We start from the raw sequence: 18,056 nt of genomic DNA on the forward strand, positions 1-18,056 counted from the left end.
TAATGTTTAAAGATCAGAAAAAAACATCAAAATAATAGAGTTTATTATTTTTTTCATGGTCCAATAATGACCTAATAATCAGGGTTTCCATAAAATACCTTTTTAACATTTTCTTTTTTTTAATAAACCTCTCAAAAAACAAAGATCTGAGCTGAAACCGTGGCTCAAAACCTGAGATATGAATCATACTGTAAACTACTAATACAAAACAAAGACACAGGTGCCAGACGTTTGTGGTTTATCTCAACGAAAGAGCATTTGTTTGTTCGACTAGTGTTCTTTAAAGCACTTTAATCCACTCTAAGGCAGAGTCTCCAACTTGGTTTTGTATCAAAGTGGGAGTGTTGATGAGTGTCACAAACCATATGCACATAGACTTATAAAGAACATCACAGGGAAGCACAATATGCCCATTAATCCCTTAATGTGCTTTCTGCACAGTTTTTCTTCTTAGTACGATATGTACTCTAACTACTATGTCGTGTTTTGGGGTCTGTTTGGTTAATCACAGCCACTTATGAACAGATTGGCATCAGTGATTGACATCATCTTTGTTCCAGCCTGTAGGTGTTAATCTTTAAAAAAAATAGACCTGCACTATATTCAACATGCACTTAACTCGGCTGATTTAAAAACAGAATATTGTCACAAGTTTATTCCTGAGCATGACTGAGAGTATAGCATAACCACAGAATCATTCACAAACTCTAGATCGGGGTGTCAAACATAAGGCCCGGGGGCCCTAATCGGCCCAGCAAAGACTCCATTGCAGTCCATTGGACAGCTTTAGAAAATGTGAAGGAGTGCATAGATTTTAAACTTTTAACTCTCTAAGTTTTACAGCTTTTCCAATTGAGAAATACCCCCACCCCTCATTGCAATCAGTACTAAACCAAAGTACACGGACATTTTCTTTGAATCAATGAAAACTTTATATTCTAAATTTATAATTGCAGGACAGTCTGAGCAATGAAATACCAGAAGCTTCTCTGTAACTTTTTTTTTTTTTAATGTCATGTGCAATAAATTGAAGTGCTCATATAATGTTTTTTACCTTTTTTTGCCTTTGGTTAAGGGCGCTATAACTTTTTTTTTGTGTCTTTGCAAAATTATTGTAGAAACTAAAACTACAAAAAGTCAGATCAAAAGAGGTTAGTCTTTCCTACAGAAGACCCTGCTTTTGAAATGGCTCGTATTGCAGTCCAGTGTTTTCTTCAGTGAGTTATCTATGTCATTATGTGCTGCATTTGCACAGTGCCTCGCTTTGCATCTAGTTCAGCACAACTCACACACAGAAACAAGGCGCTTCCTCTTAGTCCACATTTTTTAATGACTTGGTAGAGCACAATACATCTTCTGTGGTCGGCTGCAAGACAGAACACAAGAGTTTTCATGCACTTCTGGCATCCACGAAACCGAGGATCTAATGGGTAATTTTTATTTTTATGGCAATGTCTTCATATCAATAGGACATACTGGCATGTTAGGTGGATAAGTTGGCTAGCATTAACATAACTGTTGATTACTTGCCCACAGGCAGCACCTGTGTCAAAACAATGATGCTCAGATGCCCTTAAGGAGCCACAGAGGAAGAAGTAAGCAGGAACATGTCAAACAGAGAGCATAAAATGTCAAAGAAACTTGTAGCAACTACAGGCAAAGTAGATTAGCAACTTTTCCCAACTGCGATTAAAGCAGCCATGATAACACTGATTGCCATATGAAAGGGTGGTGAATACATTAGTAGATTATCTAGATTACTGGAAAGTAGAGCAGGGCGATATGACCTAAGACACATAAGGCACACGAGGCACTGTCGATTTTCAGAAAAATTGATTTTAAGTGTGCCGTATTTTCCAAAAAACACGGTAATAACGACGGCCCACCAGCATGCTCTACCAAAAAGTGCTTTGTTGTGTATCTGACGGACAAAAGCTAAACCAGTTCCACACCACTGAAGTTGCAGCATTTTTACAAACCAGTTCTGGTTCATCTGTTTCATTCAGCGATCTGCGTTCGCGCTTCTCATTCTCCGCCATGCTTTTTCCGCCATGTGCGTATGAAAACAAAGGCACTGCGTATGCGCGTTTTACCCATATTCTATGGCAGTATTTCATTTTCTTATCGTTGCCCAACATTATACCGGTATTACCGTGAACGGTATGGTATGGCCCAGCCCTACTTGAAAGTCCACTAATGACCCACAAAACGTGACACGATTGAAATTCTTTGTTTGTTTGTCTTTTTCAAGAGCTCTAATGAGCTAATATGAGGCCAAACATATGTGCTTTATCAGTAATATAACATGTAAACTTTTTCAGACAGAGTTAACACCAAATAACATGTCTGAACCTGGAAATAATCTGGACATTTTAAAAAGGTCTTCAGGTTACAACCAGGCTTTGTTCCCACTCAGTTCAGCCCAGATCAGTGTCAGGGTTATGAGTACTGATCAAATGCCTTTGATATTAACATTCAGGTTGAAACATCCAAAAAGCACAGCCAAGCATAGTCAAACAGACAAAAAACAATTTTTGTTCAGTGCAACAAGGTTTGCAAAACAGATAATTCACCAGCAGGACTAACAGTCAGCAATTTCCGTATTCTTTCTATCCACACTGTACAATCATATTGTGGAAATGATTGGACAGTATACTTTTCTGCTGCAGATAATTTGTAATTGAAGTGGTCATTTACAGTTTTTAACACTGTATCATAGGGCTGTGCGATATGACCAAAATCTCATATCCCGATATAAGACATCTATCGTCCGATAACGATATAAATCACAAAAACTTTCTGTAAATTCTGTGAATCTCGGGCAGCTCGACTTGCATGAAGTGTTTCCAGCTGGGCGTCGTATACCTGGAGTCGAGTGTTTTAACCGATGCATGAAACTATACATTTTTGGTCATAAGTTGTAACGGCCTTCTTTGTGAGTAATTGAAGTGGTCATTTACAGTTTTTAACACTGTATCATAGGGCTGTGCGATATGACCAAAATCTCATATCCCGATATAAGACATCTATCGTCCGATAACGATATAAATCACAAAAACTTTCTGTAAATTCTGTGAATCTCGGGCAGCTCGACTTGCATGAAGTGTTTCCAGCTGGGCGTCGTATACCTGGAGTCGAGTGTTTTAACCGATGCATGAAACTATACATTTTTGGTCATAAGTTGGAACGGCCTTCTTTGTGAGTATTTATTACACGGCGTGCTGCGGGGAAAAGCCTGGTCTAACGTTTGAGTCTAAGGTTTATTTTTTAACACCTGACGGCTCTTTTTTGCTTCTCATCTGTAAATACTCGGCATACTCTTTCACGTGATTCAGTTTATTTTGAAAAGTCTCAACAGGATCTTTGAGCTTTATTGTGAAAGGTTTATGTGGAAAATAAACAAGCGGACACGCGATAGTTTTACCGTCGTTGTTGCTAACGAAAATGCATAAAAACACGCACTTGTCCGTCCGTAGTGTGGTTATATTAAATATGAGAGAACTTTAAGAAATTAATATAGCCACTACAGTGACCATCAAAACAATGAAAAAATATTGCTGTAAACAGTTTATTTTGCGACACCACGAAACAAACGATAGCGTAAAATGCAACGATAGACGTTTTTATATCGTCATCCAATATCGAACAGCCCTACTGTGTCATAACTTGGTTTCATGCATATGAGTACATATCTGCATGTTGGAATAGACCGGCTTTTTATTAAACTAGACTACATCTGCATTATAGTTTAAACATAACCTTACTATCAGCAGTATTGGTCCCATATGCTAGCAACTGATATTAGTATTGAGCAGCCACAGATGGTGTGTATGTGCACCCGCTGGATCAGCAGCAGCAGACAATGTGCAACATAAATCATAAAGGAGCGTGAATGACCTAAATAAAAAGAGATTTAGGAGTTTAGGTGGCCTGAGGTTTGTCATTGCTACATTTCACTTTTTTTTGCTTCCTCTGCTCCACCCTGATCACCAAATCAGCCAACAGCAGGTGCTGAGCAACCAGTCTTTTGACTAACTTTTAAAAGTTCTGTTCACTTACAAGAAGTGCACAAGCTGTGTATGTGCAATGGGGGGGGAAAAAAGTTTTGTGCGCACAGATGGCCTGGAGGGATGCTGAATAGACACTACTGTTACATGGCCTGAGGTTTCACATTCCCTTGGCAGGAACTCTGTAGCTGCTGCAAAATGAAGTCAAGTGTCCATGTGAAGTGAAGTTGTTTCATTGTCATGTAAAGATTAAGATATTTCCAGTTTTTTTGTTTTTTAACATTTAGAGAAAGCAGAAGAATTTATAAACCTTTTATTTAAAATGAACAGATAAGCACCGTCATATCATTTCAAAGATGTACTTAAAGCAAAAAAACATGGGCTCTGCCTTTGGGGAAAAATATTAAAGTACAAAATTTCCATACAAAACATGTAATCTCTGTAATCGCTTGTTATTGAGAAAGTTGTTGCTAAGAGACCTGTGAGGCCTAAGCCAGCTGTGATACTGTAGTACATGTACTGTAGCTCAAATATTAATATGCATTAATATGTGTTTGTACATCACAGTATTTCAAGGAAATTTCTGATAATATAGGGAAAAAACTGAACTGTGTTTAATCAGTGATTGCAGCTTGAAGTCAGCAGCACTTATCAGGGCCAAAAAACGAGGGTATTTTCTATACGTATTTTCCAATGAGCTTCTGTCATTGATGACTGCTACCTAATTCAAAGTGTGAAGCTATTGTCACATGATGCTAGCAGCAGCATTACATGGCAATGGCAGTGACACAGCAGAAATCAAATGTTAGTGCAAAAGTAGCTTAGGTGGTGTTTTATACCTTTTAATACTTAATGATTAAAGTTTTCATCAGCCTCTACTGTTTTTGTCACATAATAACATTGAATGTGAAGGATATTTTCTATTTGGGATGCTGTAATTTGTGTCTAGCTCTTTAATCAGCTGCTTTTCCACCGCGTAACCGCATCAGTAGTTTCCATCTACCATTTGCTCGTCCTGTCGCATGGAGCGCAACTAGTGAGTGCTCCAGCAACACTTGGTTGAGTCATTTGTTTACTTTTGGGTCCCTCATCACCAGCTGCTAATATCTCCTCCTTGCGTGCCTTTGTAGCCTGGTTCTACTTGATGGTGTGTTTTTTTTGAGTTTGATGTTTCTACTTTGCAAATTTTGCAAAGTTTTGTTGGGAGGATAATGAAGTTGGCCCCCCTTTTATTCAGTTGCCATCAGATGCGGACACAAGGCGCTCGCTGTCAAACACGTCTGGGTTTGTCTCCTTGTTGTGTGCACGGGGGAGCGTGAACACAGGGCATGATAGGGCGGTGATATCTTGATGTGACAGTTTTATATCATGTAAAAAGTTTAGACTATTTTTTACCATAGGCAATACAATATGACACAGCCTTAATCTAATGTATATCAAATGGGCTTCCAGAATTTTATATATAGGTATACGAGTTCAGCAAATGCAGATAAGAACAAAAAAACATGTCTAACAGTCCCTCTGATAGACATGTCAGACCTGTACCTGCTTATTGTTAAGGAATTTATATGTAGTTCACTTAAATAAATAAAAAAAGACTCATTTGAATCAAAACAGAAGATAGAAATAGGCTTTATCATTTCTGACAAGGCTCACTTTGTTCATTTTTTTGGTCAGTCAAGCATACACTTTGAAGATTATGCATTTATTGCTGATCATTCATTCTATAAAGTGAGTCTGACAGTACCACAAAGAGTACCACTAAGTCTTAAGCTGCTACGCCTTGCAGTTTTTCTTGACACCCATTAATGTGTTACAACCTTAAGTTTAACATTCAAACCACAGTGGCAGGGACATGTGCAACCTAACAAGAGGGCCACTGTGCAAAGATCATTTCCAGAATCCAGGTAAAAATCCTAATCCTTGGTTTAAATCACAGTTCGCTCCAAAGACTTAGGTGGACATGATTGGCTGTGCGTGTGGTTGCCTGGATACAAAGCATGTCACTTTAACTTAAAACTGCATCCTGCTTTGCACTCTGAAAGGTGTGACTGGAAGCGGCGATGCATATCTCTACTCTTTTGATTCTCCTTTCAGGATGTCGGTCCGCTCGCTGCTAGTTTTAATCTCTCATGTTGTCTTCACTCTTCAAAGTTACGAAAAACTTCACAGCCAATTATGTTTTTGCTTAGTTCACACAGTTAGTAAAGTTTTGACAGCGATGTTATTTATTTATTTTATGTTGAAAGTTATATAATTACTCTGAAAATCACTGACGAGATAAGATGGCCCATGACAGAAAGCCTCCATCCTCTACTGTGAAAGCTAGCGTCACAATCATAGCTACATTTGTCTGAATGAGCCAAAGCTGCAGTCAGGTCCTCAAGTTATCTTTCTAAATGCAGAGCTACAATAGAGCCACAGCGTTGGGTGTGCCAACTCACACTGTGGTCACCACCAGCAGTTGTTTGCGACATAATATATCATGCCGCGCTGCAAACGCTGTATGTCACTTTGCATGTTTTGCACAGCCTTTTTTATGGATCTGAGGAAATGGAAGCGTAACCACACTCTTCAGGGACCTTGTACAGTTCGATATGAAAAGAATAAATCTCCTGACAAGGAAAAACACAAGCCAAATTAAATCACATAAAGTCCAACAAAGGAATACAGACAGCAGAGTCTGTATTGTTTAGAGCATGTCTGCCAGCAACTCTTCCTTCTTCCCCTTAATTCTTTCTTTTTTTTTTATCTAATTTCCCATGTCTCCCCTACAGTGAAGAGGATGGTGAGCTGGAGGACAAAGCCATCTGGTACTACAGCACCAAGGTAATGCGCATCATATTTTCTTGTTGCCTCTGTTGTAGGCTCTTCACCGAATCACATTTAATCATTTTGGATCATCTCTTTTATTACAAACCTTCTTTCTAATGAAATGCTTCCAGGCATTCGGTCTTTTTTTTTTTTTTGCCAGTAAGCCTGTCATAACTTTGAGCTCATGAAGTGGAGTGATCATTTACTGAATGCTCCCTGAACTCCGTCTCTCTCAGGTGCAGCTAGCTGAGCTGATAGATAGCTTGGATAAGGAGTACTGGGAGGCTGACCTGTATGCAGCCCTTCAGGAAATAAGGGACGAAGTGCACACGCATATGGACATCACCGAGGACCTAACCAACAAGGCCCGTGGCAGCAACAAATGTTTCCTCACTGCTGCAAATGGTAAAGAGATTATCATTTTTTCTCCTCCTCATAAAATAGGCTCTGACAGTCTCAGATACTCTCTGTTGCTGAGTTTAATCATGCTTGAAAGGAGAATGATCTCTTTTAAACTCAAAGTAATTTTTTCCCCTTTCTCTTCCTGCCTCTCTTTCCTCATTCCTGCCTGCGTTCTCGCCAGTACTCATGAATGCCACCCAGTCATAGATGGCTTGGCCATAGGAATCAACTCAGCTATTATGTAACGTTACGCGGGTCCCAGTCTGGAGCATGTCCAGCACTTGAGCTTCTCTCTCTCCTTATTCTTTTCTTTCTGCCTATAGAGTATCTCCCAGTGTCTTTTCTTTGTTTCAGGGCGTTTTGTGTGTCTGAAAATTAAGAGCGTTTGACCACATATCAGCTCATTTATTATAGCATTTTGTTTGCTCTGCAGTGGAAGTTGGTAAGAATAATACACTGGAAAATATATGCTAGATTAGTCTTGCATTAGTCATGGTTCATAATGATCTTTTCGCTGTTTTCTTTACACTGGGTTTTCTTCTGCCTTAAAACAGCCACTTCAGCTCCTTTAACTTTAAGGCCAACTTTCCTCTGATTGGCTGCTCCTTGTAAACAGAAGGTTTGAATTAAAATTTAAATCTAGTTTATGTATTGCTATATAACTCTCTTATGTTTTGGATTACAGATATTTAAGTCTTAATGTGATAATACGCAGTACAGAATCGCCATACCTTTGTCTTCTCCTCTCTGCAAATTTGTTTTGCTTTTGTCTTGCTGCCCTGGGATTTTAGCCCTTTTTTTTAAATCAGAATTGTAGTGTTTTGGAGAGATGGCAGACTCACCAGAATCAATAGTAGTTACAGCAGCACAGGGAGAGGTTCTACGTTGACCAGTTTTACATTCACCTGTCATCAGACCACCAAAGATTCCTGTTTCTAAAGCACCCTCTACCGTATATTAAATACCCAGCATGCCCTACCCGGCAATGTCATTCTTGCTGTGTGCGCCAGCACTGGACTAGTTGACCTAAAATTGACCCTTACTAAAATCTAGCTCTATTGGGCTGCTTCTCAGCAAATTCTTCCCAGTTTAACACAAGTGATTATATAGATATTGCACGTGCTAGTTATCGAAATCATAAACAGTCTAACGCTTCCACCATTCATAACATCAGGAATCCATTGAAAGGCAGTTCTCTTTTCTCCTAGTTTATGTTTAAAAATTAAGTCCAATATTGTCATATAATGTACTCACATGGCTCATTTTTCATTATCATTCATATTATTTCAGTCATCATTTCTATCAATCCATCTACTACTTGATTGATTTACTCTAATAATTAAATAAAAAAGTCTTCATCAGTTTTCAGACGGACATTTAGATGATCATATACTGACAACATCTCAACCACCAACATAAACATACAAAGAGGAAATGTGTTTTAACTCTTTTTTTCCCCATTTCTCAGTTCTTCAAATTTTCTTGTACCTTCTCTTGGCTCAGCCCTGAATTTGACTTTTTCTTTTGTTTATTTCACTTTACGTCTTCCTCTTTTATCCAGAGGAGATCCTGGAACGATTGCGGGCTAAGAAGGAGGAGGAGCTGGAAGAGGTGAAGAGACGGGCTGCTGAGGAGGCCCTGAAAGCGCAGATGGAGAAGGAGAAAAGAGAGGTGGATGTGGAGAAGGAAGACGAAGATGTCAAGTTGAAGGATGAAGGACAGCAGGAGGCCAAGGTAAAGGAAGCGGCAAAGGAAGAGGGGGAGCAGCGGACAAAAGAAGAAGAAGCTACAAAGAGAAAAGTGGATGGTGCGAAAGCTGGAGGTAATTATGTTTATTTATTTATTTTAAAACCCATAAAAATATGACCAAATATATGCTACAAAGTAATAATCACAGGAAAACAAAACATGTAATCAGCCGTCTTATTCTGCTTTTGAGCCTTGAACAAATGACATCACTGCAATCCTGTAATTAGTTATTGATTGATGAATCAATTTCACACGTTTTTGACCTATTAAAATGCTGTGAGCATTTCAAGACTCAAGCCACAGGCTGGCAATCACAAAAGGACATATGCCTATTCACATCAACGTCTCGTTGGGACTATGCTGCCCTCTGCGATAAAGAGGCATTTAAAAAGAGCAATAGCACTTTTATTGCACGTACTCTAAGAAAGACAATACACAAACGTGCCCAATCATCACTTCCCCTCTCCAGTGTCTCCAAGTAACCAATGCATTATCAACATATTTACAATGTTGCTGCTGTTCATCTGTAGTCGGTGAAGCTCCTCCCACTGGCCAAGAAGGCAATAGTAGCATCTCAGATGGATCCCTGCTTCCAGCAACCTCTTCTCCAACGCAAACCGTCACTGCAAGCTCTAGTGTGGCCGCCGAGGCTCCGAAGCCTCCGAAGCCTCCGGCCTCGACCGCAGAGGCTCTGACGGAGGCGTGTTCCCATATGGAGGTCTCTAACAGCAATGAAGGTAGATAGATAATATTTAAGGGAGAAATTGCCCTCGTTAAGCTGCTTTTGGAGATCTGCTTCCCTGCTACAGTTTGCAACTTCACAGGACTGAGTGATGAATCTCATTTTCATTCCAACATTTATTCCCAGTGCTTTGGTGTTCCTCTTTGCATGTTGCTCTCATTCCGTCTACTGGCTTTTGTGTTCAGTGGTGTAGTTACTTCTTGAATATTGGCTTTTGTCTTGAAACTGTTCCAGTCATTTCGTGCTTTAACTCAGTTCCTCACACTTGCTTTCTTTAAAGAGCTAAGAAGCTGATTGTGTTGTGTTGATTCGCAATCACATTGCATTGTCTCTGCAATCAGCACGACTAGAAACGCTCCTTTAACAGCTAGAGGCAGCATTCACATTGTCTGGTTCTTTAAAAAGCTTTGGCTGCTTATTTGTAATTGCTTGTTTGCAACTGCTGCCTTTGATTAGACATTGCTCTGTTTATTAATTGCTTTTGTTGGGTTGATAGCTCAGTGACAATGTGCATATACTTCTCCAGAAAACTGACTCATCTTCATCATTGATGTCATGTGTGCACAAGCCTCATTGTTGAGCGTTTCTTTCTCTGGACTAGTAGCCTTTAACTTTCAAGTGATCGCTACTCCTGAAGTGTTTATGTGCTGCATGCATTAGGCATGGCTTATCAGCAGAGGGAGCCACAGCCCCAACATTTTTCAGAATGGTCAGAAGAAAGTTCCTGTCTTTACTGAAACTGAAGGATTTTTTTTTTTAAACCTATATATTAACCCGTCACTTTTTGACCAAGTTTTTAAAGGCTTGGTATTCATTTTTCTAATTTACAATATGTGCTGTTCACTTTTGTGTTGTTGGGTTAAACGATCCATGAAATGTGTCTTGGATTGTTACCCACAGAATAGCACAGTTGAGTCACATTACTCTTAATTAACCTTTCAGCTCTGTTTATGATTACATTTACATTTATTGTATTTTGCCTGTTCAGCAGAAAACCCGCCATCAAATTCTGTTCCTGTCAGTGGCGATGGCATCCCCAGCCTAAGCCAGCCTCCCCACCCCATTGAGGAAAACAGTAACAGCAGTACTGGAGCTGGTGTCCCTCCGAGGTGTCCTGAACCCCCAGACTTGGCTGACAAGTCCTCCCAGTCATCCCTGGCGAGCCTTGATGATGCAGGTCTGACAAAACAGCGTTATGTGACTAAATTATACTGAATGATGCTATATTATACTACCTCAGAAGATAAACGATCCCAGAAGAAGCTGTTCACTATGTCTTACTAATCCCCACCACACTGTATATTACTGAGTTTATTACTGAGCTGTGTATCACTCCCTCTGCATCTGATTGAATTGGACATTGCATTACCAGGGGACGGTAAAGACTCCACCAACGGTGAGGGGACGGGTCCCGGTGCTAAGAAGTCATCAGCAACTCGCATGGTGACCCGGCTGAGAAACCCGGACAGCAAGCTGAGCCAGCTGAAAAACCAACAGGTTGCAGCTGCTGTTCATGAAGCCAATAAAGGCTTCAAGGAGGGCAGAGAGGTAAGAAACCACCAATGGATTTGGGCTTTTAGACTATACATGAAAAATTGGTGCCAACTTCCTAACATGGGCGTTCAGACCGGCATTTATATTCATGACGTTACAAAGAACAAAAGGATTCCCACAGATTCTTTCAAAAAAGTCTTAAACAGTGTTTCTTTTCTTAAAAGTATTATTTTTTATTTGCAATACTTTGATGCTTATAACTAAGATATATTCTAATGCTTTATCCAATAAATCATATTATCTATTTTTTTTATTGCTGGCTGTAATTTTACAGCCAGCAATACTAAATGTAAGAGAAAAGGGAGGAGGAGCTTGTTTAAGGATATAAGGATTTAAATGAAAGGTTCAGGGAGTGCTTCGTTATTGCTGTTAATAATTTTACTGTGACTTGGAAAATGCACAGAGACAACATTGGTATTGAAAATTAACATACATTATCATCTTCCCCTGAACCACCCACTGTAACACTGGATATTACGTTATAACCCGGCGGTTGTTCAGGCGTGTCATACTCATACACGTTTTCATACGTCTTTTTTTTTTATTTTATTTTTTTACTTTAGCTCATTTCAAGGCTGCATTGTCAGTGTGGGTAGTTCAATTCAGTCTACTTTGATCTATATAGCACCACTTAAGGCTCTTTAAATTGTCAAGTTAGGACTCTAAAATAATGGAGAGAAAGCTCCAACAATTGGGAAGCACTTAGCAACAGTGGGAAAGAAAAAGTCCCTTCTTGCAGGAAAAAACCTCTGGCGAAACCAGGGTCAGGGAGGGGCAGGCATTTGCTGTGAACAGTTGGGAGTGATGGGAGGAAGACAATAGGGACACGTTTTCCATTCCAACTGGATTTTCATTCTTTGCTTACTTTTTTAGGTACTGGTAGTAAACGCACAAGGTGACATCACTCGCGTCAGCACACGCAGCAGCAAAGAGGTGGTAATGAAGGGGACCCTCAACCAATACTTCAAGCTTGGGCAGGAGGGCAAGTACCGCATCTACCATAACCAGTACAGCTCCAACGCCCTGGCCCTCAACAAGCACCAGCACAGAGAGGCAAGTAGCATGACATCTTTGTTTCTAACATTTGAATGTTCTCTCATTACTGCATCTGTCTTCCTGGCTCTTTGGTTACGGTATTCTTCTGCTGTTTTTATTTGCATGTGTTTCTACTGTTTTTATGGTAGTGCTAGTCACATTGAAGTTGTCCTCACTTGTGAACATATGTGTCTTTACTTGTTATATGTGGCAGTTTACACCAGTTACTATCCAGATGTGGAATTAAGTTCCAAGTGAAAAATCTCATTCAGTTCTTTGAGTTACTGGATTCCAATTCCCAACTAAATTCCATTTCTCTGTTTGTTTACAGGACCATGACAAGAGGCGGCATCTCTCCCACAAATTCTGCATGACACCAGCAGGAGAGTTTAAGTGGAATGGGTCCATTTATGGCTCCAAGGTTCTGACTATCTCCACATTGAGGCTCACTATCATTCAGCTGGAGAACAATGTTCCAGCACCATTCATGCACCCGAACTGGGCGTCACACAGGTATAAAAGGGAGTGGGGGACTGGGATATAACAATAATATCTCATGTGCTCCACTGGCTTTGTTTAGTGGGTTTTAGGTTTTATGTCTTAACTTGCTAGTGAGGTTAACACCTTTCAGTAAATCAGTTACTTTTTTGGGTCAAAGTAGCATTTTTAACAGATGTAAAAGCAAATCGTGGTCAGACTGGCCGCTTACAAATATTCTGTTGCCTAAATCTGAAAGAACCCAGAGTACAGGAGGAGGTCGAAGCATGCTAAAATGTTGTTTTTGTTTATTTGTTTCTTTGAAGGACCAATTGGATCAAAGCAGTTCAGATGTGCAGTAAGGCCAGAGAGTTTGCACTGGCTCTGGCCATCCTGGAGTGTGCAATCAAACCTGTGGCCATGTTGCCCATCTGGAAGGATTCACTGGGCCATACCAGGTATGAAAATCTTTACATATTTACAGTGCGCACCATACATGCTGCTATCGCTTCACAAACACAAATAAATTGAGTTTTACAAAAAAATTTCAAATACCTTGAAACAAGCTTTCAGTGCACGTACATGGGGGGGATGTGCATCCAGTTAACTGGCAGAGCTGATCTTACCCAGATCAGATCAAAAGGCCCACCCTGGCTGTGAGGCATAATATTTAGATTGCAAGTCCACAACCAGCCACCACCCACCCCTGCCTCTACGACTGCTTCAGCAACACAAGGGCTCTTTTAAAGAAGTGATTGTCCAAGATTTCACAAGGTTAAGAGCAGAATGTGTGTATGTGTAAGCCCGAACTGTTAGTAAGTGAGAGAGAAAGTGGCGTTTCAAGGACTTGTATCAGTGTGTATATGTGTGAGGTTATCATGGAATGGTTTCAAGACTTACTGTCATCTCCTCATCTTTAATCAGAGTTTGAAAGGAAGAAGTTTTTGTGATCCATCAACATGTATGATGTTATCACATGCAGCAATGATAATATTGTTTATGCAGCATTCTATGAAAACAAAATTTCAGATGCAGATCGCTCAAAAACGACTTCTTTTCTGCTTCTCTTAGCATAAAGATGGAAACATCTAAAATGTACGAGCTGTATGACAATTTAAAATGCATTTCAGGTTAAATCGCATGACATCCATGGAGCGTGAGGAGAAAGAAAAAGTAAAGAAAAGGGAGAAGAAGTTGGAGGATGAGGAGACGTTGCAACAGGCCACCTGGGTCAAATACACCTTTCCAATAAAACATCAGGTAGGCGCCGCACAAATTGCTGCAGTTGAACTGATTATTTAAATTCTGGCACATGAATTATTGAATGGATGATGGATTTCATATGTAAACCTGGATAAACTCATCTAGAGATTAGCACATCATTTCAGATTGGACCACGTTTAATGTAAATTTGTACTTAATACTGTGCTGTGTTAAATGACAAATAGGTAAATGGTAAGATAGGCAATCATGCTTAGATGCACTTGTGAAATGATTGTGCACTAATTTTAATGGTAACTGCAGTATGTCGGTCTAACCTACATCTGCATTGAAACTTTGGAAAATGAGGCCTTTTAGTGGGAAACACTGAAGTGCATGTTGTGCATACATGCATGAGGGCCGATCAAAGGCTCTTTGATGCAGAAAGTTAAGCTCTGCTGTGAGTCATTTCCCTCAGCAATTAGTGATCGGTGTGCAAATAACTTTGTAACCTTAAAGCTCTTTGTATGATCACCCTCTTAGTTTCCCACCACTTATTTCCCCCCCTCGTGAATATTTTCACTTTACCTGATTCCTCTTTTCTTGCCTACTTTCTTGTCCTACATGTAGGTGTGGAAGCAGAAAGGAGAGGAGTATCGCGTTACAGGCTACGGGGGCTGGAGCTGGATCAGTAAAACTTATGTGCCACGATTTGTTCCCAGACTTCCAGGAAACACCAACGCCAACTACCGCAAAGAACTGGAAGGTGTGGAACAGGAGGCTTTTATGGCATAGCTTGTGCTTTTTAGTTATTTGGAATTAGAATTTATTTCACTCTTGACAGATTTGTACCTCATTCAATTATTTTTTACGTGTCATTGTTTGTTTATTGGTCAACAGTGAATTAAATTTCTCTGGATTTATGCTGATGTCCTGGGGAATTTAATGTAATTTTCCCAAAAGTTCCCAGTAAATTCAATTATTGATGATCTGTCCTGCTAATTTGCTCAGTTAATACAATAACAATGTGTGAGCAGCTTAATATAAGGTTATCCTCTCATTCTGTTTTTCAAAGACGCTAAACTTGGCAAGAAGTGTACTCTGCTGGACTTGAGTCGACGGCCTAGTGTAGTCACACCAGAAGCTCAGGGAGCTGCTGCAACAAGCAGCGAAGCAACAGAAGAAGACTCCTCTGGCCTCCCCAAGCCACTGACAGATCAACAAACGTCAAATGAGAAGAGGGACGAAGAAAAGAAAGAAGATTTGGATGAAAAGGAGAAGGCGAAAGAGGAATTGCCGGCAGAGGAATCGCCCATGAAGATGGAAGTGGATTCAACAGACTCGCCGTCAGATGAAGTGCAAAGTATGACCGATTAACATTGCGTTCTGTTGCATGTATACTATGAGTGGTCATTTACTTTAAACTACTTTAGCTCTAATACTTATGATTCTAATGTAAAGAAACACATTTAATCTGAATTGTTTTCTCTCCAGGCTCCTGTATTCAGGAAGATAAGGATTCCCTGAAAGAGGAGCCAACAGAAAGCCTTCAGCGACCATTTAACTACGACGTAGTGGATGTCAGCAAAGGCTTCCTCACCCGCATTGCTTACAAGAAGAAGGTCAAGTCCTCCAAACTGGACAGTCTACTTGAACGCAGAGTGAAGCAGCACATTATCGAAGAGAGGCAAAGGGAACAGGTGTCAGCCTCCAAACCCCAGGAGCCTAAACAAGTTTCATCCACACCAACCCCTGCTCTAAGCACTCCGGTCCGGCCACGGTCACCACTCAAGCCCCAAGCTCTCACTCAGACACATCTCACACTGGGTGAAGCTGTGAAAGTGGAGGAGAAACCTTCCACAACTGAAACTCCAGGGCAAGGAGAAGTTGGAGGGCAAAAAGTAGAAGGGGAGAGTCGGGATGAACTCTCTAAAACTACAGATAAGATTGTCACTCCTCTTCCTTCTCCTGTTACGGACTCCACACCCAAAGACAGTAGCAGTACAGGTGAAAATTCAAATTCACCACAACACCAAACCACCTCCTCGCCCCAGAAATTGGTGGAAAATGAAAGGACTACGGGGCCAAAGGAAGCTAGTTCAGGGCCAGAGGCTGTTAAACTCCCCGATATGCAAGAAACAACAGCTAGTTCTTTAGAGCAACAAGCAGACTGTGTAGCATCAGATGTTACGAAGGCTGAGCTTACTGAGAATGAAGGGTCTGAGGAACCCAAATTAAAACTGAATGCTGCAGTGACATTTAGAAGTGTTCTCGACCAAAAAGACAGTCAAGACACAGCTCCTTTAAAACCGATTCAGCAAAACACAGAAGTTTTAGGCTCAGTGCATTTGAGCACAGAGGAAAACGGTATGGGGCCAGAGGATAGTCAAGACAATATGCAAGATATTGGAGATGGTAGGACTGTAACTGGCACTCCAGAGCCAGTTTCTCCTCTCCCTCAGGTAAATGGTAATGATGGTTTTGGGGGTGAAAACATGCTGGGTAACTCTGTGATGAGCTCAAATAATGGCATGCCTAACAGGCCTCAGCCCAAGGTGAACAGTATTGGGAAGGATGAAGATGAACAACGGCTTGCTGTGTCGCTGAAAGACAGCACGCAGCAAAAGCCTTTAGTGAACGGGGATCTTGCTTCTTTAAACACTAGCACGGAGGTTAGGGTCAAAGAAAATTGTTTAGCTTCTAAGGTAGAGGAAGAAAACAAGATTACAAATTCTGACCAAGATTACAAACCTCCACTGAAGAAAACAAAACTGGAAAATAACGTAGACACACCCGCAGAGCATACTCCGAATGTTCACAACAGCACATCATCTTTTGAGTGCACGGAGACCAAACCCAGTCCTGGCGTCAAGATCATAAGAATGGCTCCCTCTCCTATACCTTCAGCGGAGGAGTCAAGTCTGAGCGACGACTTTGCAGAGGAGAACGGCAACGGTGGGGCGACGGAACCAGTCAAGACCATCATCACCCAGGTAACCACAACCTCCACCACCACTACCACCACAGTACTTTCCACTGAGATGAGGATAGCCAAGGTGCCGTCGACGACATCTGGAGAACCGGTGGTGCCTGTAGTGTCGACAACAGAGAGCAGCGCCGTGTCTACCCTCACAACCATGACCAAAACAACTGTGACCAAAATCTTCTCCCCGGGGCTCGATGGCCAGTCTGAAGACAGCCAGAGTGAAATGGTGACACAAGAGCAGAAAACAACACTTTTAGCTTCTGTGGGCGAGTCAACTACTGACGCCAGCGGTAAAACCTCAGTGTCGTCTGTTACCGTGAGCGAGGAGGACTCGTTGTCAACAAAGGGCCGTGTGCGCCTCCTCAAGTTCTCCCGCACTAAGAAGACCCGCTCGGACACAGCTCTTCCCTCTTACTGCAAGTTTGTCACCAAGAGCAGCCGGAAGAGTATTTTTGTACTTCCGCACGATGACTTAAAGATCCTGGCCAGGCGAGGCGGATTCCGTGAGGTGCCAGTGTTTAGTTACAATGCTAAGCCAGCACTGGATATCTGGCCGTATCCTTCGCCCAGGCCTACGTTTGGCATCACCTGGAGGTAAGGTCCCATTCTCAGTTTGTCTTCCTCACACACGTCTTACTTACTGTCCTCTCTCTCTGAAGCCGGTGTGTTATTAAATTCTATTATCTGTATTGAGTCTTAGATAAGATCCATATTTCTTTAAGCATGAATAGAAAAAGCAAAGTTGGAAGCAAGTTGATCTTTAAAGCCTAGAAGCGACATTGACAGCTCATCATCTTCATTATCATTTATTTCCTTTTCTTGTCTCCGGTGGTGGAAACTACTTAGGAGTTTAATCTTGTTTGATCCCTTTATCATTTCCGAGCATGGGCATCCTGAGCGCATCTTCGTAGGTCTGGTTATTTCCCATGTTCCTTTGATTGGTCATTCAGAATTGGACGTAAGTGTGAATGTGAGCATGAATGGTGATCTGTCGGTCCGCTGTAGGCCTGTGATAGCCAGGCAGCCCCTCCAGGGTATACCCTCCCTCTCACCCTGTGATAGCTGGGATAGTCTCCAGTCCCACCGTGAC

The 18,056-nt window shown here is 41.1% G+C and overlaps 1 protein-coding gene across 6 annotated transcripts in view; it reads left to right on the plus strand.

Moving 5' to 3' along the window:
* Positions 1–18,056, plus strand: part of LOC146516623 (nucleosome-remodeling factor subunit BPTF-like) — a 54,960-nt gene that overhangs the window by 5,558 nt on the left and 31,346 nt on the right. For 3 of the 6 annotated variants that reach the window (XM_085164239.1, XM_085164242.1, XM_085164241.1), the window contains exons 3-15: positions 6,785–6,836; positions 7,058–7,226; positions 8,785–9,045; positions 9,503–9,709; positions 10,703–10,891; positions 11,087–11,262; positions 12,142–12,321; positions 12,635–12,816; positions 13,107–13,238; positions 13,911–14,040; positions 14,611–14,746; positions 15,056–15,343; positions 15,475–17,560. In XM_085164239.1, the coding sequence (XP_085020365.1) occupies positions 6,785–6,836; positions 7,058–7,226; positions 8,785–9,045; positions 9,503–9,709; positions 10,703–10,891; positions 11,087–11,262; positions 12,142–12,321; positions 12,635–12,816; positions 13,107–13,238; positions 13,911–14,040; positions 14,611–14,746; positions 15,056–15,343; positions 15,475–17,560 (4,188 nt within the window). The remainder of the gene's footprint in view (positions 1–6,784; positions 6,837–7,057; positions 7,227–8,784; positions 9,046–9,502; positions 9,710–10,702; positions 10,892–11,086; positions 11,263–12,141; positions 12,322–12,634; positions 12,817–13,106; positions 13,239–13,910; positions 14,041–14,610; positions 14,747–15,055; positions 15,344–15,474; positions 17,561–18,056) is intronic. The other 3 variants (XM_085164240.1, XM_085164244.1, XM_085164245.1) reach the window with 3 other exon arrangements.

Source organism: Neolamprologus multifasciatus, chromosome 6 (assembly GCF_963576455.1).
Source record: "Neolamprologus multifasciatus chromosome 6, fNeoMul1.2, whole genome shotgun sequence".
NCBI classification, from domain to species: domain Eukaryota; kingdom Metazoa; phylum Chordata; class Actinopteri; order Cichliformes; family Cichlidae; genus Neolamprologus; species Neolamprologus multifasciatus.